At 38.9% G+C, this 24,845-nt stretch overlaps 1 protein-coding gene across 1 annotated transcript; it reads left to right on the plus strand.

The window, feature by feature from the left end:
- Positions 1 to 9,757: 9,757 nt before the first annotated feature.
- Positions 9,758 to 24,579, plus strand: CC2H3orf33 (chromosome C2 C3orf33 homolog). The gene is made up of 5 exons (XM_043595067.1): positions 9,758 to 9,909; positions 12,268 to 12,327; positions 16,693 to 16,840; positions 20,149 to 20,309; positions 23,773 to 24,579. The coding sequence occupies exons 1-5, from the start codon at positions 9,796 to 9,798 to the stop codon at positions 24,172 to 24,174; spliced, it is 885 nt and encodes a 294-aa protein (XP_043451002.1). The 5' UTR covers positions 9,758 to 9,795; the 3' UTR covers positions 24,175 to 24,579.
- Positions 24,580 to 24,845: the final 266 nt, after the last annotated feature.

Consider the following 24,845-nt stretch of genomic DNA (forward strand, 5'->3'; position numbering starts at 1 on the left):
CTCTGCTAAAAATACAGAACCAATTTGTTGGGGACATTCCATGCATATTTCCAAAATGTATTTTACCTTAGTATTAGAGAAAGAAAATAAATGTTAAAAAATGATTCCATTTTAACCAGGATTAATATATTTTCATTACAGAAGAAAGGTGATAGAGTGCATTGTACTAGTGAGACTCTTTTTAACCAATGTCTTTGGTGAATAGCAAGGCATAATTATTTGATTTTTCTCTTAGCAGATTTTAAATACCAATTATAGACCTTGCTTTTGTTTTTGTTTTCCACTACAGCTTAATCTCTGCCTGATTTGACAGTGCCATTTTTTTTAATTTAATTTAATTTTTTTTTTTTTTTTTTTTTTTTACATTCTTGAAAGAGAGAGACAGAGCACAAGTTGGGGAGGGGCAGAGAGAAGGAAACACAGAATCCGAAGCAAGCTCCAGGCTCTGACCTGTCAGCACAGAGCCCGATGCGGGGCTTGAACCCACAAACTGTGAGATCGTGACCTGAGCCGAAGTCGGATGCTTAACCGACTGAGCCACCCAGGTGCCCCGACAGTGCCAAATTTTTAATGCAACCACTATTTAATTTGGGAGTAGGTGCCTTTCCCTTTCCTACCTGTCAAAACTGCTATTAGAATCTTCATTTTACTCCTTTAAATTGTGAGCAAGATAAATGGGCCTGGAGAGTTTATGTTTTTTCCTGGAATTCTGTTTTGGTAGAGGCAGGTCCTATATCAGGACAGTATAGTTAATGTACAGTACAGGACTCATGCCAGGACTCATGCCATCTCCTTATGTGAATAGAAACATTTTTATTTGTCAGATTATAAAGTTTGCTTTTAAGGAGGTTTTAGTTTTTGATTTTGTTTATTGTGGGATGGTGAACATTTTACAGAAAGCAATACTTTTATGTAGTAAAATGAAAATTTTATGATTAATTTCTCCTTAAAGAATTTTGCCAAGTACATAATTTTAAAGGTTATATTAAAATATTAGCGATATTACTTTGCATGATATATGAAGTCTTGAAGCATTGAGAAAAAGGTTGCTACATTTTACTAGTTTTTTATTGGCACTATAAGACATAATTTTTTATAACAATTTTGTGTGAAGAGTAACCAATAAAATGACTGAAATGAACAAGGTACTGGTATAATTTTTAGGGAATTATCATAAGTCTCTCAGTACCCTAGTCAATTACAATTAATCAGTACCAGTACCAGATTACAATTAATCTGGTACCAGTACCAGAACAAGGTACTGGTATAATTTTTAGGGAATTATCATAAGTCTCTCAGTACCCTAGTCAATTACAATTAATCAGTCACTATTATAAAATAAATTTAAATTATTAAAGCCTATTCTTATTTTCATCAAAATGACCTTATATGTTGGGAAAACTTTTTATAGCCTTATAGTTAATGAAATTGAAATTTTTATCACATGCATCTATAAAACTAGGAAAATATAAAATTGGGACAAAATTTGATATTTTAAGAAGTTAGTTTGGCATATTTGATAAATTGATAAGATTACCACTGTCAAGTTGTATCAGTGACTCGATATCTATTGTTCCTCAGATATTGCCTTTGCAAGAATTAGTGTAAAACTGAAAACATACTCAGTGTTGAAAGTGGTCATTGTTGGGGTCTTTATGAAATAATTGCACCCATGTACAGTTGTGAATTAAAAATGCACAGCACAAAATCATTTCTATTGTTATTTTTAGAAGATCTAACATTAGTTTTTATAGTTTAGCATTATTTAAGTGTTTTAGTATATGTGAAATGTTGATTTGGTTAATTTATTTTCAAATGTATAATAATAAATATTTATTAAATATTTATGCAATGTTTAAATATTTGAAGTATATTTGAAATAAATTCTCCAGATTTTTACATAAAGGATTACTTAAGTGCTCAAAATAATTGTTTCACAGTTGATCTCTAAAAAATAAAACATTAATGAAATATTCTTGTTTTCATTTTTATTAATAGCCAAATTTACCTGAAAATCAGTAATGTTAAAATTATACCAGATTAAAATTATGTAATTAAAAGCAAGGTAATTTCAAGAGGTGTACACCTACCACCAAACCTTTTTTTTTTTTTTTTTTTTTTTTTTTTTGATGAAGCCAGCCTGAATTATTGTATCTTCCATTATTAACTTGGGTAAAATGGAGAACCCGTGGAGGTACAACACTATATGGATAGTTTGGGATTATAGGGAATTTCACTGGGAAACTTCATTATAAAATATCTTGTTTTTTAAACATTTGTTATTGGATATTGGCTTCTTTAGTAGCTACAATTTTGAAGAATTTATTGAAATTAAAAAATAGTTTGGGATGGTAGAGAAGATATTTTATTTCTTCAGTTAGAACTTTCTAAGCAAATTTTACTGCAACTTGGGACCTGTGCTGAAAGAAGCCTTTGAGGCTAAATTGTGAATGAATAAATAGTGAGAGACATCCAGAATGTAGTAGTCTGCTAAGGGCCACCATAACAAAATACTACAGACTAGGGGGCTTATTAAATAACCAAAATTAATTTTTCTCACAATTCTGGAGGATGATCAAGGTGGCAAGGTCCAAGATCAAGGTGGCAGAAGGTTTGGTTTCTCCTGAGGCCCATCTCCTTGGTTTAGAGACTGCCTGCCGCTTTCTTGCTCTATCTTTACATGACCTTCCTCTCTGCCTGCACATTGCAGGTTTCTCTTATAAGGACACCAGTCCTATTGGATTATGGCTCCTTCCTTATTACTTCATTTAACCTTAATTACGTCTGTAAAGACCCTGACTTCAAATACGATCACATAGTGGGTTAAGGCTTCAACGTATGAATTTTGGGAGAACACAATTTAGTCCATAACACAAGAGATCTTTATTTCTCTGGTATGCACATTTCAAGGCAGGGGATGAGATTTAGGACCATGGACACATCTGTGGGTTCTAAATCTGGTCTCGACCCTGAAGACATATTTACATTCCAAAGGATAAGAACCCAGGATCCTTCCCAGGAGTATTTGCTTATATTAAGGACATAAGAAGTCTTCCATACAACTGTCCTATATAGTCACCCGGATTCATATTTTGAGCCTCCTCAACTACAGCACAAACCCTAGTATATTTAGTCTCTTAGTCTGATAAGCTGTTATCACTCTGGCTTTCACTGGTCACCATACAGGTGAAATAGGAATGTGGGGAACCAGTGTGGTTATTATAAGTAGTAATTAGATCTATTCCTGCTTTAGAAACTGTGTACTTCCAGTACAATGTGAATAAACCTAACTTGACAGACATGTTTTGTCTGAAATTATTGAAATTGTGTTCTGTTTAATTCATTTTTTTTGGTTATATATGTTCAGAAGCTTGGGATAATGAAAGTATGGGTTTTATTTTTAAACAATTAAAACAATTAAGTTTTATTGTTTTTTTACCCTATTGACTATTCTTTATTTTATCTTTTATTATTTTTAACACTTTGTTTATATTTTTAAAGATTTATATTTTTAAGTAATCTCTATACCCAACATGGGGCTTGAACTTACAATCCTAAAATCAAGAGTTGCATGCTCTAATGACTGAGCCAGCCAGGTGCCCCTATTTTATTTTTTATTTTTAAGTTTTTAAATTTTATTTATTTATTTACATAATCTACACCAATGTGGGGTTCAAGCTCATGACCTTGAGATCAAGAGTTGCACACACTTCCAACTAAGCCAGCCAGGTGCACCTTTATTTTTTATTTTTAATTCCAGTATAGTTAACAGTGTTATATTACTTTCAGGTATACAATATAGTGATTCAACACTTCCATATATCAACCATTGCTCATCAAGATAACTGTACTCTTAATCCTATTCACCTATTTCACCCATCCCCCATCTCTTCTGGTAACCGTCTGTTTGCTGTCCATAGCTAAGAGCTATTTTTTGGTTTGTCTTTTTTTTTTCTTTTTCATTTGTTTTGTTTCTTAAATTTCACATAGTGAAATCATATAGTACTTGTCTTTCTCTGACTTACTTTGCTTACCATTATATTCTCTATCTCCATGTTGTTGCACATGGCAGGATTTTGTTCTTTTTTGTGGCCGAGTATTCCATTTCAATTTTTCATTATCCATTCATTTATCACTGGACACTTGGGCTGCTTCCATTATTTGGCTATTGCAAATAATTCTGCAATAAACATGGGGGTGCATTTTTCCTTTTGGATTAGTGTTTTTGTATACTTTGGGTAAATACCTGGTAGTGCAACTACTGAATCATATGGTAATTCTATTTTCAATTTTTTGAGGAATCTCCACAGTAGCTGCACCAGTTTGTATTCCCACAAACAGTATGTGAAGACTTCTTTTTCACATCCTCACCAACACTTTGTGTGTGTGTGTGTGTGTGTGTGTGTGTTTAAGTTAATTTCTTTATTTTGAGAGACACAGAGACAACACGAGTTGGGGAGGGTCAGAGAAAGAGGGAGACAGAATCCCAAGCATGCTCTGGGCAGACTTAGGGCTCAAAGTCGTGAAACCGTGAGATCATGACCTGAGCTGAAAACAAGAGTTGGACACTTAACCGACTGAGCTACCCAGGTGCCCCACTTGTGTTTTTGAAAGTCTGGGTTTTAGAACCAAAAGTTCGGTCTCGAGTGATTAGATGTCTCCTTTTATATTTTCTTCTAGTTTAAATGGGCAAATTTTCCAAGTAGTTCAATTTAAAGTGCTAATAGGGGCACCTGGGTGGCTCAGTCAGTTAAGCATCCGACTCTTGACTTAGGCTCAGGTCATGATCTCACGGCTTGTGAGTTCAAGCCTTACGTTGGCCTCTGTGCTGACACCACTGAGTCTACTTGGGATTCTATCTCCCTCTCTTTCTGCCTCTCCCCCACTTGTTCATACTCTCTCTCTCTCTCAAAATGAATAAATAAACTTAAAAAAATGGTGCCTTTAAAAAAAAGGCATTATTACTCCTGTGGGTAGAAGATATTTTAAATCTAGAATTTCAGTTGTGAGGTGTGAGCGAAAGCAAAAATTGGGTTTATCTGAAGAAATCAGACCCTGTAAGTCAGGAAATAATTGAAAAAGCATAAAGAAACAACTCTGGGTTTAAAAAATGGTGAAATAATTTCAAAATAACACTTTCACAGTTTTTTTGAACATTTTATATTTTATTAGGTTAATAATTTCTGACAAAAGAAATAATAGAGGTTTTGTACTTTTTTGGTCATTCATTTCTCTCTAGTCCTCTAAAGAATAAAATTTTTTTAAGATTTTATTTTTAAGCAATCTCTACACACTGTGGGGCTCAAACCTACAACCCGGAGATCAAGAGTCACATGCCAACTTATCCAGCCAGGAGCCCCCTGGTTATGATTGTTAAACTGAGACTTGAAGGATAAGGGGGAAGGGGGCAGCTTGAGAGGGGCTGGAGGGTGAAAGGAAAGGCTTAGGGCATTGTAGGCAGAGTGAGCAGTAAATGCAAAAGCTCTAAGGCAGAGGGATGAACTTGGCCCGTGTGAAGAAGAGGGAGGTCAATGTGCTCAGTGTGCTTGAGGTAAAATGAGTGAAGTAGGGGGTAGGAAAGAAGAGCTTGAGAGAGAAGCAGAGCCTCGATTATGTAGCACCTGTACATGAACCTACAGTTTTGACATTACTTGAAGCATAATGGAAAGCCATACAAGCAGAGGTAATAAACTAAAAGTCTGTAGTCTCTGCCTCAAGATAAATTCTTTACCTACCACAGTGTTTTGCCAACAATTTTAATTTCAAAACAGGGTGACTTCATATGAAAGTCCAGATCTGCAGCTTTTCTTGAAAAAAGCTGAAGATCTCTCCCTATTGGACTCCCAACTGTTTGGTGGAGGTTGGGTGTAATGCAGTGCTGGGGTTTTGGCGGGCAAGTGCAAAGGAGGCAGAGAGGGGTTGGAGTTGAGGCTATTTTTAAGGGAGTGATTATAATGCTAAACCAGAGTCCAAGCTGGTTAAGATGGAAACTGAAGACTAGAGGGGGCTGATGAATAGGACATCGTGGTTCAATGGACTGATCATTTTACTGAGCTCAAAGAGCTATTGCCATAAGGGGTATTTTCTCGAGTGAGCCAGAAGAACAGGAGGTTGTGGTGGGAGAGGGCAGTGTCAGGGCTGTGACTGCAGATGTGGCGATTTCTGGTGAAGACAAGACCCAGAGTGTAACCATGGGAAGAGATGGCTGAGCTGGGGTAGAGGAAAAAGTCACTGGGCATGAGACTTGAGAGATCAGAATAATAACAGGGATTGAAATGAAGAGAAAGACTTTAAGTCAGCTGCTAAAGTGTTCAATGAATAAAAGAGAGTGACCGTGGGGCACCTGGGTGTCTCAGTAGGGTTAAGCATCCGACTCTTGACTTCAGCTCAGGTCATGATCTCACAAAGCGACCAAGAGATCACAAGATGACAGCCTCCATCACTCCTGACAGTCCTGAAGAGGGTAAGAGGGCAAGAGGTATTAGTAGCAATGGCAAGGAAGTTAGTGAGCTCACCTCCTGGTCCTGAGGTACACACGTGTTTTAGTCATCTTAGGCTGCTGTAACAAATTACCAGAACCTGGGTGGCTTAAACAGACATTTGTTTCCCACAACTGGGAAGTTCAAGATTAAGGGGCTGGCAGATTGGGTCCCTGTTGAGAGTCCTCTTCCTGGCTTACAGACTGTCACCTTCTCTCTGTGCTCACATGGGTGGAAGAGATGCAGATCTGGTCTTTATTCCTCTTTTATAAGGACTTAAATCCCATCATAGGGGTTCCACTCTCAAGACCTTATCTAAACCTAATTACCCCCCAAAGACCTCACCTTCTAACACCATCACATCAGGGGTTAGAATGTCACATATGAATTTTGGAGTGACATAAATATTCAGTCCATAACACAGTGGAATGATTGACTTTGACTGGAAATCAATGCTAGAAACTGAAATGTTTTTGTGAGAGGGGGTCCTCATTAAATATTCATTTTTTCTAATTCTTTGGGTTCTGGGAACATTCACATTAATGTCCAATTAATTTCTTTTTAATAATCATTCTGCATAGTTAACATAAAACTTCCAATAAAAGTCTTACAAACTCTGTCTTTGTGTTCACGGTATTGTGGGAAATTGAGGGGCGGGCAATGAATCTAAGTGTGGCTTTCATGCATACCTCTCTACTCATAGAAGCAGCATATCCAGAGAGGTCATCAACAGCAAAAGGAGCAGGAGTCCTTGGTAAAGCTACCCCAGGAGAATGGTAAATCTCTCAATCTGCAGAAATCCTGCAGCGGTCAGGATTCTCCCATCAATCATTAGCGGGATGCTGCTGAAATATTGAAAGGGACACCTTCAGATATCTGGAGGACTTGGAAACACCCAGGTGACTGATATCTGGGTTACAGAAAAGAAGACTTTAGGTTGGAAAGTAGGGATGTTGGATAGAACTGTCTTCAACTAGGACAGGAGAGAGAGCAGAAAGCATGTAGAGACAGGACACTGAAACAGCAAAAGAAGAATTGGGAACAGAATTGCCCATGAAGGAATCTTAGTTTTTCTACTTTTGAACTAAAGCTATTCAACATCTCTTAACACACATAACTGTTGTTTTTATTTGAAATAGTGATTAAGGATTTTGGTTATAGCATATCTTTTTTTTTTAATGTTTATTTATTTTGAGAGATGGGGAGAGGGGCGGAGAGAGAGGGAGACAGAGAATCCTAACCAGACTCCTCGCTGTCAGCCCAGAGCCTGTCTTGGAACTGGAACTCATGAACTGTGAAATCATGACCTGAGGCGAAATCAAGAGTCCAACACTTAACCGACTGAGCCACCCAGGTGCCCCTATAGTGTATCTTTTTAGTTGGCTTTCCCCCAAAACCATGTGCATTGCACCCTCTCTGAAAATTTATAGGGATTGATGCGTTTTAGCTGATTGCCTTTATGGGAAGCAGTGTCGTGGTCACGTGCACAGACTGAGCCAATTCACTGAGCTGAATCCCAGCATAACAGCCCAGCTCACCACTTCCTAGCTGGGTGACCTTGGCTACTGGCTTAATCACTCTGCATATTTACTCTTTAAAGCCGGTATTAATAATAGTGTCTATCTTATAAAGTTGTTGGGAGCATCAAGGGAGCTATTTAGAGAAGTATTTAGAATGGTGCCTCACACATAGTAAGATCTAAGTGTTAGCCAGTAATTTACTTTCTATTAGCTACAGTACTGAGGCAATACATTCCTTGAAGGTACTACTCATAATATGTGTGTTAGGAGTACAACATACTCCATTTTCACTTCTAAAAATAATATGTGCATAAAGAAAAGTAAAAAAATTCTAACAGTATATTGCTCTGTCCAATATGGTAGCCACTAGACACATGTGACTATTGAAATTAATTAAAATTAATAAAATTAAAAATTCAGTTCCTGGGGCGCCTGGGTGGCTCAGTCAGTTAAGTGTCTGACTTCAGCTCAGGTCATGATCTCACAGTCTGTGAGTTCGAGCCCGTGTCAGGCTCTGTGCTGACAGCTCAGAGCCTGGAGCCTGCTTGAGATTCTGGATCTCCTTTTCTCTCTGCCCGTTCCCCACTTGTGCTCTGTCTCTGTCTCTTTCTCAAAAATAAATAAACATTAAAAAAAATATATATATATACATACATATATATGTATATGTATATATGTATTTATGTGTATATATATATGTATATATGTGTGTGTGTGTGTGTGTATACACACACACACACACACACACACACACACACACATATATCAGTTCCTGAGACCCCTGGCTGGCTTAGTCTGAAGATCAGAGGACTCTGGATTCTAGTCATAAATTCGAGCCCCAGGTTGGGCTTAGAGCTTACTTTAAAAAAATAAAAATTCAGTTCCTGAGTTGTACTAGCTACATTTCAAGCACACAAGAGCCACAAGTGGCTATTAAGTTTGAAACCGAACAACGTAGATATACAACATTTCCATAATTGCAAAATGTTCTCCCAACCATTCCTACCCCAATCCCTCTCTCCAGGGGCAATCACTGTTGTAGGTTTCTTGCATAGATTTCCATGGTTCTCTCTCTCTCTCTCTCTCTCTCTCTCTCTCTCTCTCTCTCACACACACACACACACACACACACAATTCTTTTACACAAATGTTACTATACCATTTACACTATCCGGCATCTAAATTTTGTTTTAATATATACTTATATACTAATTAATACTACTACTAATATACGAAATATACTAATATAGTCAGCTTTCCGTATATATTTTAATTAACAGTTCAACAATTTAGAGCACCTAATAGGATTACCAAGGAACTGTGCAAATTTTAAAGCACAATTCAAACATAAGAAATATGCATCTTACTATATTTGGGAGCAGGTGAAAGGAATGAACTACTTCAATTTCCTTTCTGCATGGCAGAGGAGATTCGGTACCCACACTGAGGCTGGGTTAACTGAAGTCACAAACTGATCCTCTTCCCACCAGCATGGCCGGGAAGCCTTCAGCCCCCGTCCCTGTCCCATAAAAATGTCCGGCGCAGTGGAAAAACCCTGCATAAATGCTGGGGGAGGGGGGTCACTGATACGGGAGGCCCACCTCCAGGGAAAGAGGGAGAGAACAGCCAGTCGTAAGGCCACTCTCAGGCGACGCAGACGAGGACCCCACCGTCGACCACCGTGCGGCTCCCCTAACAGCTTGGGGAGCCCGGATCCTGGCCGTCCGCCCCAGGAGCGCGGCGCCCCCTGCCGTCCGCCCGAGGAGCGCGACGCGGGCTCGCGGGAAGCCGGCAACATGGCGGGCCGGCCTCAGGCCCCCGCCTCGCCGCCGCCGCACCCGGACGGAGCGGCGCCCAATGTGGTGGCGCACGTCTCGAAATGGGCGGACGACCACCTGCGCCTCGTCCGGGTATCGCAGACCGGCCGGGCAGGCGGGGGGCGCAGGGTCGCGCGGAGCGAGCCTGAGGGAGACGTGGCGCGGGCAGGCCACGGGCAGTGGAGCCCGTCGGGGCCGGACTGGGCGGAGGGCCACGTTGCCGGGGTCGCGAGTGCGGGGCGGGCGGTTGGGGAGGGAGCGCGGCCCGGCTGGGCTCGGTGAGTGGGGATGGCCGCGGTGGGCTGGAGAGACCATCTCTAATTACTGCCAGGGCATTGCTGGGCCCCGGAGATACCTCAGAGACCAAGACGCAGCACAGCTTGGTGCGTCCCCCGAAAGCAGTTGGGGACACAGCGCCCGGAGACAACGGGGTGGAAGATAGGGCACGTGGTCCTACTGTAGGCCTTGTGTTTTAAGTGTCGTGAGAGGGCACTGGAGTTCGACCAAGAATGGGACATCTTAGGTGTCCAGGCAAGACAAGATTGTGGCTAAGACCCTGTGGATGGTGTGGATGATTTAGGTGTGGGGTGCAAGGAGGAATCAAGGGGGCTGCCCACTGGGTGGATGGTGGTGAAAGTTGTTTCTGTGGAGGAGTGGGGGCCAGTGATTTGTTGGGAAAATTCAGAGGACCCTTTGGACATGTGAACTTGGAGGTGGAGATGTGTGAACTTGAAGATGGTTATTAGAATTCTAAGCGGAGTTGTAGATATTATCTAGGCAACTTAGATATAGGAATCTGGCATTGAAGGGAGATCGGAACTGGACATTCAACTTTAGGAATGAACTGCCTAAATCTTAAGTTTAAAGCTTGGATGACATCTTGGAGCAAGTCAGAAAAGCTGTGGAACAAGTCCTAGAATTCAGACATGGGACCTGAGGAACACTGAACATTTAGAATATGGGAAGTGAAAAGGAGGAGATCAGCAAAAACTGGGAAGAAACAGTGGAGGAGAAGGAAAACCAGGCGTTCTAGAAGTCAAGTGAAGAGAATTTTCAGAGAGAATGATTAGCTTTGTTACATCCTTCTGAGAAGTTGAGTAGGACCATCAGCTTTGCAAAAGCTCTGCAGCCAAGCAGCACAAGGGCCAGGGCTATGGCTGTTTCATTCACCCCTACAGCTCCTGTCCTTGGAGTATTGCGTGCCATTTACTAAGTGCTAGATACATATTGGTGGCATTAATAAATGATAGATTAATGAATGAATGAATGATATAGGTGTTAATTGGCAAGCCCTGGGTTCTTCTAGTGAAGCAAAAATTGATGCATGGGTCATTTCAAATTAAAAAATGACTTCAACAGATTGAGAGAGGAAACAGTTTAAATTAGCCCACAGATAACATTATTCCAAATATCTCAATCACAGAATGTATCCTAGTGTTCATTTTCTTTCTTTTTCCTTCTACAAATGCAAAATCCACAGAACAAAAAGCATTGTGTATTGGTAATTACAAAATTTCCATTGCCTTATTTTCTGTTTGCCTGATGTTTAAAGCATGATCAGAGTTGTATCTGTCTTCAACACTAAGACCAATCTTCGTATCTTCATTTCTTTCCTTGCATATAATTTTCAGGTTCATTTCTTACATACCTAGTTGTATTTATTGAAGGAAAGCATGTTAGATTATCACTCTTGTTGAGGCAGTTGCAGCGTTCTTTTTTTTAAATTATTTTATTTTTGAGAGAGAAACGGAGTGCGAGCGGGGGAGGAGCAGAGAGAGAGGGAGACAGAATCCGAAGCAGGCTCCAGGCTCTGAGCTGTCAGCACAGAGCCAGGCACAGGGCTCAGACTCTCAAGCAGTGAGATCATGACCTGAGCTGAAGTCGGGAAGTCGGGAAGTCAGACGCCTAACCTACTGAGCCACCCAGGTGCCCCGCAGGGTTCTTATTTTTAAATTAAACTCTCTTAGGTCTGTTTCAGCTTAAATGGAGCACTTTAAAAACATTGATAAGTTTTTCCCAACTGTTCATCCATATATACATCGAAGACATTGTATTGTAACATTTTGGTGGCAAATTTTTTTTTCAAAGATTTAAATTCCCACTCTAGGCTCGGGGTTATGCTAGTTACTGTGGGCATTATTCAAGAAGTATTAGACTGATTCATGCAGTTAAGGTACTCACGGTTAAAGTAAAAGGCAATAGAGAACAATACAATGTTATGTATATAATTACTATACATGTCAGAGTGTTTGGGAAAGAAAGGGGAGATTACTGAGTAGGTAGGCAGTTAAGGAAGTTTTTTTTTGGAAGAAATGGGCCTTTAGTTGAAGGATGTGTCTTATTTGGACAGATTATTGGGAGGACAGTCTTCTTTTTCCCCCCTTCTAATTACTACTTTCACTATTATGAATAATAACTAATGAGAATTAATCATTTAATCTTTTTCTGAAGAACATCAGCACCGTAATGGCCATAGCTGGAATAATGTTACTTCTAAGAAGTATTCGGATGGTAAGTTAAAAAATGAAGAAGGCACTGTGAACTGTGATAAACAAGAGACAGTTAATTTCTCACTTCAAAACAGTTTTTGTCTCAAGCTGGGTATCATTTTGTTATTCATATTAGAAGTTTTAAGTATTATTTTAGAACAATGAACATATTTAAAGACCTTGATTTAAAAGTAACACATTCGCAGGATTTTATGGAAAGTAATTGCACAGTCTATATTTTCATAATCACGTCTTCATGCTTAAAAAGGAATCTGTAAAGGATTTGGTTTGCTAGAATGCTATAATCACTAAATTTGCATTTCAGACATTGTGGAATGTCTCAAAAGTGTTTTGTATAGTGGTTTTAGATTTAGATCACAGTCGAATTATGTCCTTTAGCACTGAATAATTTATGCTTTCTCTGATTTGCAACAATCTAATATCTGTTCAATGAATAAAGCAGGGAGTATGATGTAAAAAAAATAATTTATCCTTTCAGTTAGCGTATTTTTTTGCCCTTTCAATAATTTTTTAATAATAGATACTGTGGAAATCCATTTAGTAATTCAAGATTTAGAAGTATTTTTTATATAACTGATTCTTGTCATTGGGTGTAATTTTAGTGTCATGTTACAATCTGGTATGGGTTTATATTTATTTCCTGTATTTATTATCTCTATATTATTTTATATTATCATTGACTACACAGTGTTACTCTACTATACTGTATCTTTTCCATCTGTTGCCTTTTTCCCCTGACTCCAATGTCAGAACTTTCATCCTCTTTATTAAGTGCCCTGCATTCTTTTTTAACCTTATATCTAATAATCGAATAGGCTTTTTCTTTTAACACTTCCATGATTTTGTAAGTCATTCATTTTTAGCTTATATATATTTTTAGAATGGAACTTTGGAAACTAGTTGTTTTCATTCATTTCATTTTTTCTTTATCTTACAATCTGTATTCCATGACATTTGTATTTTGAAGGTTTCAAAATTGTCAAAATATTAAATGATCTGAGTAAGAGTTGAGGTAAAAATACAGGGGGCCTGGGTGGCTCAATCAGGTAAGCCTCTGACTTTTGATTTTGGCTTAGGTCATAATCTCATGGTTCGTGAGATCGAGCCCAGTATTGGGCTTCTCACTGACAGCACAGAGGCTGCTTGGGAGTCTCTGGCTCCCTCTCTCTCTGTCCCTTCCCTGCTCATGCTCTCTCTCTCAAAATAAATAAACTTGACAAAAAAAAGTGTTTAGGTAAAAATAATGCTGAGGGGTTATTTCTCTTGTTAGCCCTTAAAAATTACATGAATCAGTTATAGATGATTTTAAGTTACACAATATTAGGTATGTTATTGATTTATGAAAATTATGCATTAATTAATACAAATTTATATTAGTATATTATGAAGTTATTCATTTTAGACTTTAGTTCTGGTGTCTTTTTTTTGGATTTTTATGGCTTTTGATAATAGTGACATGTGATGAGAAGAGCAGGCTAAGAAGCTAGAAAAAGAACATTGGAACTTTAGAGAACAAAAAACTCAGTTGTGTAACAGTTGAAGGAATTTGGCTACAAGTAAGAGAAACCCCAACCGACAGCGGCTTAACCAAGTAAAAAGGCTTTTTCCTCATGTCACAAGATGCCTGGAGTGATTCAGTGACAGAGGCTTTTAGGTGTATGATTCTCTGTGCCTTTCCTCATGGCACAGAATGGCTACTCTAGCTCCAAATAGCATATTCTTGTTCAAAGCAAAAGGAGAGGGAAAAGGAAGGTGCGAGCCACCTCTCATGAAGAAAGCAAAAATTTTCCCAGAAGCCTTCAGCAGACTTTTGCTTACATCCTTATATCGTGTGGCCACCTCTAGCTGGAAAGGAGTTGGGAAAGCGGCCATTTAACTTTCCCATCCCTTCCAGTGCCTGCTGATAAGGGAGAGAGGCTTGAGAATGAATATTGCATTAACCAACAAAGGGCCTGCCACAGGGAGCCTTAATAGTTCCCCTTCAGTGTTCTTTTTGTATTGCTGTTTGTCTCTCATTTTTCTTCCTCCTGAGTTTACCAAGCTCTCATATTCTTTCAATTACTGGTAGACAATTCCAAATTTCATATTAAAAAAATAAAAAAAATGATGATTGAGTTTAGTACTGTGCTAAACACTTCATATACATAATTTCATTTAAAATCATTTTTTAAAAGTGTTTATTTATTTTGAGAGAGAGAGAGAGAGATCGCACACCAGCAGGGGAGAGAATCCCAAGCAGGCCCCTCACTGTCAACACAGAGCCTGACTCGGGGCTCAATGTCATGAACCGTGAGATCATGATCTGAACTGAAATCAAGGTCAGATACTTAACCGACTGAGCCACCCAGGTACCCCTACGTAATTTCATTTAACACTTATAATAATCCTATGAAACCGGTATTCTTACACCCAGGTTTTATAGATGAGGAGATGGATGCTAAAAAAAGTTAAATTTATTTTCACAAGATCACCCAGCTAGTATGTGGCAGAACTGGATTTCAAATGTCATATTCCTGAATTTGAAACTCTTACTATTTTCTCTTCACAGAGCTTCCCGCTTTTGTCTGTTTGCCTCTAAGACACTTCACCATCTGAAGCTTAGGGACAGCATCCTTGTCAGTGGCATCATCTTTCTGCCTCTTCTGGAAAGCAGACTGTTTATCACAGGCTCAGGATTCACTTCCTTTAAAAATATCTTCCTCCGGTGTTCTTATCCTTTCCATTTTGACCTGTTAGCACTTACACTTTATCTTAAACCTCTCTATGTATTGCTCTGCAGTTGTATTCTGGTTTTATGTATATAGTTAGTTCATCTTCCAGATAGTGCCATGTCACAGAAACACAGCACTGAACTTTATGTTGTTGAGGGATTATTGGATCCAGAAAAGGTAGATACAGTGGGATCTGCCTTTAAATGTTTTTCACATATTCCTTGAGTATGAACTCAAGGAAATAGAACATTGGGTTCTATTTAGTTTCCTCTTTAGCTAGCTGCTTAATAATTTCTAAAACTCCAAAATTTCTAAAACTCCAAACATCAAGGCACTCTGGTGTCTTTTTTATGTGTGTCCTTTAATGAAAACACCTAAAAATTAAAAGGGATGGATGTTTAGTAATTGAAGACATCTTTAATGATCCTCTCTACTTACTGTCTGTCTCCCCTGTGCAAAATACTCTTTTTTGAAAAAAAATTATTTATTTTTGAGAGAGAGAAAGAGAGAGCGAGCAAGCATGAGTGGGAGATGGGGCAGAGAATCCCAAGCAGGCCCTGCGTGTCAGGAGCTGGGCAAGGGGCTTGATTTCATGAAACATGAGATCATGACCTTAGCTGAAAACAAGAGTCCGAGGCCCAGGAAACCCAAGAAACTGAACAACCCAGGCACAGCCTACCCCCCGCCCCCACTGGTGCAAAATAATCTTAGTTTTCTCATGTGATGTGGTTTCCAGACTCTATCATCTTTTTTCTCCTCTTCTAGCTTTGTTCCAGTTTGTTTGAGTCTTTTATGAAACGGGTACCTGGCACAGCATAGTATATTCCACTTAGGGCCTGATTTAGAGTCATCCCTTCCTCACCTCTCTCGTTTTGGATCCTGTTCCTTATAATGTTGCTTGGTGTTTGAACTTAGGTGGGCGCAGCGGGGAGTGTAGGGGAGAGGGAGTTTGCGTTTTGTTTTGCAGCTTTGTCACACTTCCACTCATTTTGAGTTCACAGTTAACTAAAGTTTCTTAATCTTTTTAACCTATGCTATAATTAGTTTATTCTCTTATCCTTCATTAGTTTTATCCCATCATCCTAGTTGTCAAGATCTTTTAAAATACTGACTCTAACCTGTAGTATTTCACATGTTTTTTTTTTTTTTTTAGGTGTTTATTTATTTTTGAGGGAAGGTGGGGAGCGGCAGAGAGACAGTAGGGGAGGGTCAGAGAGAGAAAGAGAGAGAATCCCAAGCAGGCTCCACACTGGCAGAGCAGAGCCCAGTGTGAGGCTTGAACTCATAAACCATAAGACCATGAGCTGAGCCAAAACCAAAGGTTGGACGCTTAACTAACTGCCATCTTGGTGCCTCAACACTTTTTTTTTCAAAAGATTTTCTTTTTAAGTAATCTCTGCACCCAATGTAGGACTCAAATCTTCAAGCCTAAGATCAAGAGTTGCATGCTCCGCTGACTGAGCTAGCCAGGTGCCCCCTTCCTATAAACACTTTTGATTAAATCACACTAAAATATTAATATATAAAATTAAGGGGTAAATTAAAAAATTTCAGGGGTTACGTCTTCTTATTAAATATTTAGGTAACAATTTGACATGCTTAATGTTAAAATGAAAATAATAATCAAATGTTATATTTTTTTTATAAATCAACAGACATCAAAATTTACAAGTTCTTCAGATATTCCAGTAGAATTTATAAGAAGGAATGTTAAGCTACGTGGACGATTACGCCGAATAACTGAGAATGGTTTAGAAATTGAGCATATTCCCATTGCTTTACCTATTATAACTTCATGGAAAAGTAAGTAAAGTACAAGAATAATACAACTGTTTTAGTATTTGTTAATTAGAAGTTATTTGTAAAGTAGCAAACAATGTCATTTTAAATTTTAATAACTTTCCACTGTCTATGAGAGAAAGTATAAACTCTTGGTTTTAAATACAAGGAACTATTTAATTGGTCTCCAGATGTTCTTTACTTCCCCCTCCTCTTTTTATTCAACCATTCAGTATTTCATTCAGGCAGTCAAGCATTCTTTCCACAAATATTGAGCAACTGTTATGTTCTAGGACCTATTGTAGCTACATGGCACTGAGTGAAACAAATAAGACTACCCTTTGGAGCGTACAGTCTAAGTAGAAAATAGACAACAGACAAATGAAAATTGTCCTAAGAGCTATGAAGAAAAGAGCAAGATGCTAGGATGAACATTACTGGAGGTCATGTGAATGGGGAACCGATACCTGTAAAGTGGTCAGAGAAAGCCTCATGGATGAGTTGTTATTTAATCAGAGACCTGAAGAATGAGAGGGGGCTGGCTAGGCAGAACGTGTATGGGAATGAGCATGGCTCTTCTGAGAAGCCATATGAAGACTAGAGTGCTGGGGCCTAGGGAAGAAAGGGACAAGAGTCACCAAAGGAGACTGGAGAGCCGAACAGGGGCTGATGTCCCCTGCTGCTTTCCCATTTCTCCCTGCTTTGTGTCAAAGACCCCACTCACACAGACCTTCCTGCCTGCTGCTTATTTGTGTTCTCATGCCCCTGGGCACAGTTTTCCCAGAGTGCCTTGGCTCCTGTTGAGCTCCAGTTCATTCTTTAGTATCCAGCTCAAATGTCAGCTCTTCTGTGAAGCTTTCCTTAACTCTGGAGCTGAATTAGCCTCTTTCTTTACTACACCCACAACAGTGGACACACACTGTGGTTACAGTACTTAAACACATTTTCCTATAGTCATGTGTTTTAGGTTTATATCCTCCACTAAACTGAACCCCATGTGGGCAGGGACCTTTTCCTACCTATCTCATTATTCACAGGCCCTAGAAAAATAATTGTTAGCCAATGGAGACTTGGCAAAGCTTGTTGAATAAATTTAGTTTTACTTATACATTCATTTTATATTTTAAATACATTTTTAAAAAGTTTATTTGAGAGAGAGAAAGAGGGAGAGGGAGAGAGAGACTCCCAAGCAGGCTCCACACTGTTAGCACAGAACCCAGCGTGGGGCTCGAACTCATGAACTGGGAGACCATGCCCTGAGCTGAAACCAAGAGTGAGACACTCAACCAACTGAGCCACCCAGGTGCCCCTAAATTTAGTTATATTTAAAGATCTTCTTGGGGTGCCTGGCTGGCTCAGTCGGTGAAGCATCCAACTTTGGCTTGGGTCATGATCTTGCCATTCATGAGTTCGAGCCCTGCATCCGGCTCTGTGCTGACAGCTCAGAGCCTGAAGCCTGCTTCAGATTCTGTGTCTCCCTCTCTCTCTCTGCCCCTGCCCTGCTCATGCTCTGTCTCTGTCTCTGTCTTTGTCTTTCTCTCTCTCTCTCTCAACAATAAATAAAACAACTTTTTTTAAATAATAAGGAGCTTCATAATATTATTTTAATTTTATGAAGGGTTTCTTATTTTTTAAAGTTCGTTTAAAACATTTTTTTTAATTTAATTTTTTTTTTAATTTGTTTTGAGAAAGAGAGAGGGTGCAAGTGGAGGGAGGGCCAGAGAGAGAGGACAGAGAATCCCAAGCTGGCTCCACATTGTCAGTGCAGAGACTGATGAGAGGCTCGAACTCACAAACTGGGAGATTGTGACCTGAGCTGAAATCAGGAGTTGGAATTTAACCAGCTGAGCCACCCAGGCTCCCCACAATTTTTTTTAAGTAATCTCTACACCCAATGTGGGGCTTGAAGTTATAACCTTGAAATCAAGAGTCACATGGTTTTCTGAGCCAGCCAATTGCCCCAGAAGATTCTTTTCTACCCTCAGATGAATGAATTTCACCTGTTCAAGGAGATATGCCTATAAAGGAATAAGATTGATTCCACCCCCCAAACATACCTACGTGATTGATTCTTTTAATAAATCAAACAGAATTTAAACAATTTGAGTGACTATTGTTACCTAAAGAGAGATTTATTTGTTGACCATTTCAGTCTAAGCAGGATTTAGACTTCATAAGTCCTCTACCTTCTAAGTTGTTGTCATTATGTTATAATAATTTAAATCACTTCTCCCTGAAATAGTAATGACTCTTCAGTGCCCAGGCAGCAAAGTTGCCACCTGGGTTTGTCCAGGCTGTACCTTATACTGCTCTGGGGATGATATTCAGTAGGATCTGCCCCCAGAGGCCCTGCAGCGCCACGGCACTGTAATTGCCATCTGTGCATATTATTATTATTAAAAATGTTTATTTTTTTAATTTATTTTTTTAAAGATTTTTTTAACGTTTATTTTATTTTTGAGAGAGAGAAAGACAGAGAGCAAGCACAGGAGGGGCAGAGAGACGGGGAGACACAGGTTCCGAAGCAGGCTTCAGGCTCTGAGCTGTCAGCACAGAGCCCAACGCAGGACTCAAATTCATGAGCAGTGGGATCATGACCTGAGCTGAAGTAGGACTCTCAACCCACTGAGCCATCCAGGCGCCCCTCTTGATTCATTTTGAGAGACAGAGAGCAGGGGAGGAGCAGAGAGAGGGAGAGAGAGAATCCCAAGCATATTCTGCACTGTCAGTACAGAGCCCGATGGATGTGGGGCTTGATCTCATGAACCGTGAGATCATGACCTGAGCCGAAATCAAGAGTCAGATGCTTAACCGACTGAACCACCCAGGCGCTGTTTTATTCATATTTTTATTAATGGGTTCTACATCCTGTTCTGGAGCTTACTGAAATGGGGGTTTTAGATTATTCCATCTGTTGTATGCTTAGGTTGCTTTAAAAGAAAACTTGAGGGGCGCCTGGGTGGCTCAGTTGGTTAAGCGGCCGACTTCAGCTCAGGTCATGATCTCTCGGTCCGTGAGTTCGAGCCCCGTGTCGGGCTCTGTGCTGACCACTCAGAGCCTGGAGCCTGTTTCAGATTCTGTGTCTCCCTCTCTCTCTGACCCTCTCCCGTTCATGCTCTGGCTCTTTCTGTCTCAAAAATAAACGTTAAAAAAAAAAATAATTTAAAAAAAAAGAAAACTTGAATACAGATGTAAATGAACCTGCAATCTAGAGTGTCTGGGTGTTTATAAATAAACATGTTTGATTGTTTGGCATAGGGGGAGCGTGATCTTGAAATTCGTTTTTGCAACATGGTATTAAAGCTATATTCCTTTCTACCTAAACTTTTTAGAAGAGCCATGTGGTGTTTTGCTGGTTAAGCTGGCAGGAGTAGAACTCACTGAAACCGGGAAGGTGTGGTTACAAAAAGAGTTAAAACCTTCCCAGCTGGTATGGTTTCAACTTCTTGCAAAGGAGAATTCAGCACTTATTTGCTATCTTCTAGTGAATAAGGTAAGTAGTATTAAGAAATAATGAGCAATATTTTATTCTTTTTATTTATACATAAACATTATTAATTAGAGCCTTGAATATATAATGGGACTGAATTTTTGCTTTTTTCTTAATTGGTACTCATAGTGATTATGTATAGAGAACCAGGTGTTTCATATATAAATTTTGTTATAAAATGTTACTTATATGTTTATTATAGAAAATATAGACAACTAAGAAAATGGAAAAAACTTAAAATCATTAATGACTTCAGACGTTGATAATTTAAGGAGTAGCTTTACAGATTTATTTCTACATGAGTATATTATATCCCCCTTGTTATTAGAAACCACTTGTTGAGTGGGTTTCCTGTCAACTGGAAACTACAAAGAGTAAGTGTGTTTTCTGAAGGTTAATACTGCTCAATCTTTGAACTCTAACGTTGAGTGTACTTGCATACTATTAATGATCAGTAATCAGTCATCTGAAGACTTTGCGTCAGAGTTTTCCTACCTTTATGATTGGCCATGGCCGCTGTGTAACTAGCCTCATCAGTGTTGCTGTGCCACTGTCCTGAGTCCTTGCGTGTGCCTTACTCCACACTGCTTTTAGTGGAAGAGTACTGGAAAAAGAGTGTAGAAAATTAATAGTTAAAATGTGATCACAGGATTAAGAACAGTTTTCTTATTTCTAAAGTCTCTTATTATGTAACAAACACAAACAATCTGAAGAAAATATAACTTCACATTAAAGTGATTAAAATTGTAAACATTTTAATTTTTTAGAGCCTTTGAACTGTTAATAGATAGCCTAATGAGACCCATTAATTTCTGTATGTCCAAGTCATCTTCAGTTCTTTCAAAATAAGAATTATCCAACACTGATCGGTTGAAGCATCATATGTTTAAAAGTAAGCTGGGAGGCAGGGGGGCACCTGGCTGGTTCAGTCGGTGACACATGTGATTCTTGATCTCAGGGTTGTGAGTTCAAGCCCCAGATTGGGTGTAAAGATTACTTTAAAAAAATCTTAAAAAAATAAAAAGAAACAATATCTTCTCTTTTAAGTTGAGGAGTGTATTTCATTTATCCTCAAAACCATTGTTCTGGAGTCCTTGTTTTTACTCCCATTTACAGGTGGGCCTCAGGGGAACCAAGTGATAGAGCCAGTATTCAAACCCAATGCTTTCTGGCTCCTGAGCTTCTACTTCACCTTATATACTTTAGTTTATATTCCTTCCTAGGTGACCAAACTATGCAGTATGCATATTGTGGTAATTTACATCTGTTGAATTTTACTAATGTGTCAGATTGAATTTTAGTTATTCTCATTTTGGTGTAAGGGAATGAGCTCTTAAAGTTTAAAATATTGAGGGGCGCCTAGGTGGCTCATTCAGTTCAATGTGATTTTGGCTCAGGTCATGATCTTATGGTTCCTGAGATCAAGCCCTGAGTTGGGCTCTATACTCACACTTTGGAACCTGCTCGGGATGCTTCCTCTCCCTCTCTCTGTCTGCACCCCTCCCCCGCTTGTGCACACGTGCTGGTGCTCTCTGTGTCTCTCAAATAAACATTTAAAAAATTTAAAAGATTGAGAAAAATATGATAAATCCTTTAAAACTATATTTATGAACTCCTTATTTTTTTAAATATTTATTTTTGAGAGTGTGCGAGTTGGGGAGGGGCAGAGGTAGAGGGGAACAGAGGATCAAAGCGGGCTCTGTGCTCACAGCAGAAGGCCTGGTGTGGGGCTCGAACTCATGAACTGTGAAATCATGACCTGAGCCAAAGTCAGATGCTCAACCCACTGAGCCACCCAGGCTCCCCATGAACTCCTTATTAGTATGACTCAGAGTTACTGCATTTAAGGGAAAAAAGATTACTTTGTTCCTTTGGATAGTCCTACTTTAAACCTGGGGTTTTCACATTTTTAGAATTTAATACTTGTCTAACAAAGCTATTCAGCTATTAATACTTTGTTAAAATTGATCTTGTTAGGTTAAAATTTCACAAGGACTATATAAATAACTAAACAGGATTTCCTTTTTTAAAAGATTAAAAAAAATTTTTTTTTATTAAAAAATTTTTTTTTAACATTTATTTATTTTTGGGACAGAGAGAGACAGAGCACGAACGGGGGAGGGTCAGAGAGAGAGAGGGAGACACAGAATCAGAAGCAGGCTCCAGGCTCTGAGCCATCAGCCCAGAAGCCCGACGCGGGGCTCGAAGTCACGGACCACGAGATCGTGACCTGAGCTGAAGTCGGAGGCTTAACCGACTGAGCCACCCAGGCGCCCCAAGATTTTTAAAAATTTTAAGTAATCTCTACATCCAGTGTGGGGCTTGAACCTACAACCCCCAGATCTAGAGTCTCTCCTCCACTAACTGAGCCAGCCAGGCACCCCAGCAGGATCTCCTTTATACTGTAAATTAGTGGGGAAAAAAGTCCCATTTATCCAGTTTCATTAGGAAGTAAGGTTTTCCATGAAGGAAATTTCTTTATGGATGAAGATTCAAGGTCTAGGACTATTTTAAATGTTAATAATTTTGTGGGAAGTCTTTAACATTTTTTTTTAACGTTTATTTATTTTTGAGACAGAGAGAGACAGAGCATGAACGGGGGGAGGGTCAGAGAGAGAGGGAGACACAGAATCTGAAACAGGCTCCAGGCTCTGAGCTGTCAGCACAGAGCCTGACGTGGGGCTCAAACTCACAGAGATCATGACCTGAGCTGAAGTGGGATGCTTAACCGACTGAGCCACCCAGGCGCCTCATGTGGGAAGTCTTTTAAAAATGCATTTACAGGGGCACCTGGGTGGCTCAGTCGGTTAAGCGGTCGACTTCAGCTCAGGTCACGATCTCGCCGTCTGCAAGTTCGAGCCCCGCATCGGGCTCTGGGCTGATGGCTCAGAGCCTGGAACCTGCTTCCGATTCTGTGTCTCCCTCTCTCTCTCTGCCCCTCCCCCGTTCATGCTGTGTCTCTCTCTGTCTCAAAAATAAATAAACATTAAAAAAAAATTTAAAAAAAATGCATTTACATGCCAGTGCCTTCCTACACAGTGGAATTCTGAACCTAATCTAACAGTTCAGTGATGATTCAGTTTATTTTGCATTTTATACTTTTTAGTTTCTTTTGCTGTGGCCTTCTGTCTTTTCGCCTATTTTGTGTGCTCCTTTACTCCTCTGAACAACAAACAGATCAAGAACACTTCTCATACTTTATTACTTCTACCTTCTTTGGGTTAGATGACCAGTGAGTCTGTGAAGAACTATTACGTTACAAAAGAGGCAGGTAACTTTGAGCAAGAATCTCTTTTAGTAATGAAATTCTTGGATTTAGCATTAGCTGTTTTGAGCTCTTGGGGACCCTTTTGCTTCCTGTTTTTTGGGTTTTCTCTGGAGGAAAAAATGCTGAACGACTGATTTTAAGTAAATGAATAAATTACTAAATTCTTAAGTAATTGGTTTGTTTTATTTTTTATTCAAGGGTAGATATTTTAGTGTGAGTCTGAATGAAGAAATTTTGAGAAGAGGCCTTGGCAAAACTGTTCTTGTTAAAGGGCTAGATTATGATTCTAAAATCTATTGGACAATTCACAGAAACTTACTTAAAGCTGAATTAACAGCGTTAAAAAAAGGAGAAGGAATATGGAAGGAAGAATATGAAAAAGAAAGTTATTTGGAAAAATTGAAAGGCTCCTGGAGAGAAATATGGAAAAAAGACAATTATTTAAAAAAAATTGGATCAGATTTCAGTTTGAAAAATGAAAGTTATTATGACAAACTTAGAAGGACTTATGAAACATGGAAAGACCACATAAATAACTACTCCTTAATACTGAAGTTCAGAGAACTTATGAATCGCATACATTTTCGTAGAAAAGGGTGAAATATTCTAAGAGGCCTGGAGGTGACCTACTCAGAAAAGAGTAAACTATGTAAATATATGGATATTGAGTTGAAACGGAAATTCCTCCAAATGATCAAAGTTGCATTCTAATGGTATTTAAATATTTAAGAGATGATTATTTTAAATGTCATATCAGAATTACTTAAGCAAATTGTGATTAATATAATATGCTTTTAGGAAAAATGAAATACTTTATAAAGTTACCAGGATAAAGGATGTATATCTGTAATGTTAATATTTGAAGACAGAGTTTAACTATTGGACACTGTATTATTTTAGTTATTTGGGGCAGCCATATTTAATTTTTGTTCAACGAGAATATTTTGTTTACTTTTCCAGTTTTATCAATTTTGATTACGTATAATAAAGGAACTCTATGCATCATGTCTGAGGCTACTCTTTTCCCAAGTGTCTTCTAACTGTGAATTTGGGGCAAAGTTTTGAGAAGATCACTGTAGATCATTTCTAGTAATAAAGAATGGCTAATTTCTACCTATTGTTAGATGAAGAGGGTAACCCTCTGGACAAAATCATGAGGATGATGATAATGACAGAAAACAGCTAAAAGCATATTCCAGCAACACCCAGGGAGAAAACACACAACCAAGGTCTCCTTACATTTTACTTTTCTTGTGTTGATATTTGTTAGT

The sequence above is a fragment of the Prionailurus bengalensis genome, chromosome C2, assembly GCF_016509475.1.
Source record: "Prionailurus bengalensis isolate Pbe53 chromosome C2, Fcat_Pben_1.1_paternal_pri, whole genome shotgun sequence".
NCBI classification, from domain to species: Eukaryota; Metazoa; Chordata; class Mammalia; order Carnivora; family Felidae; genus Prionailurus; species Prionailurus bengalensis.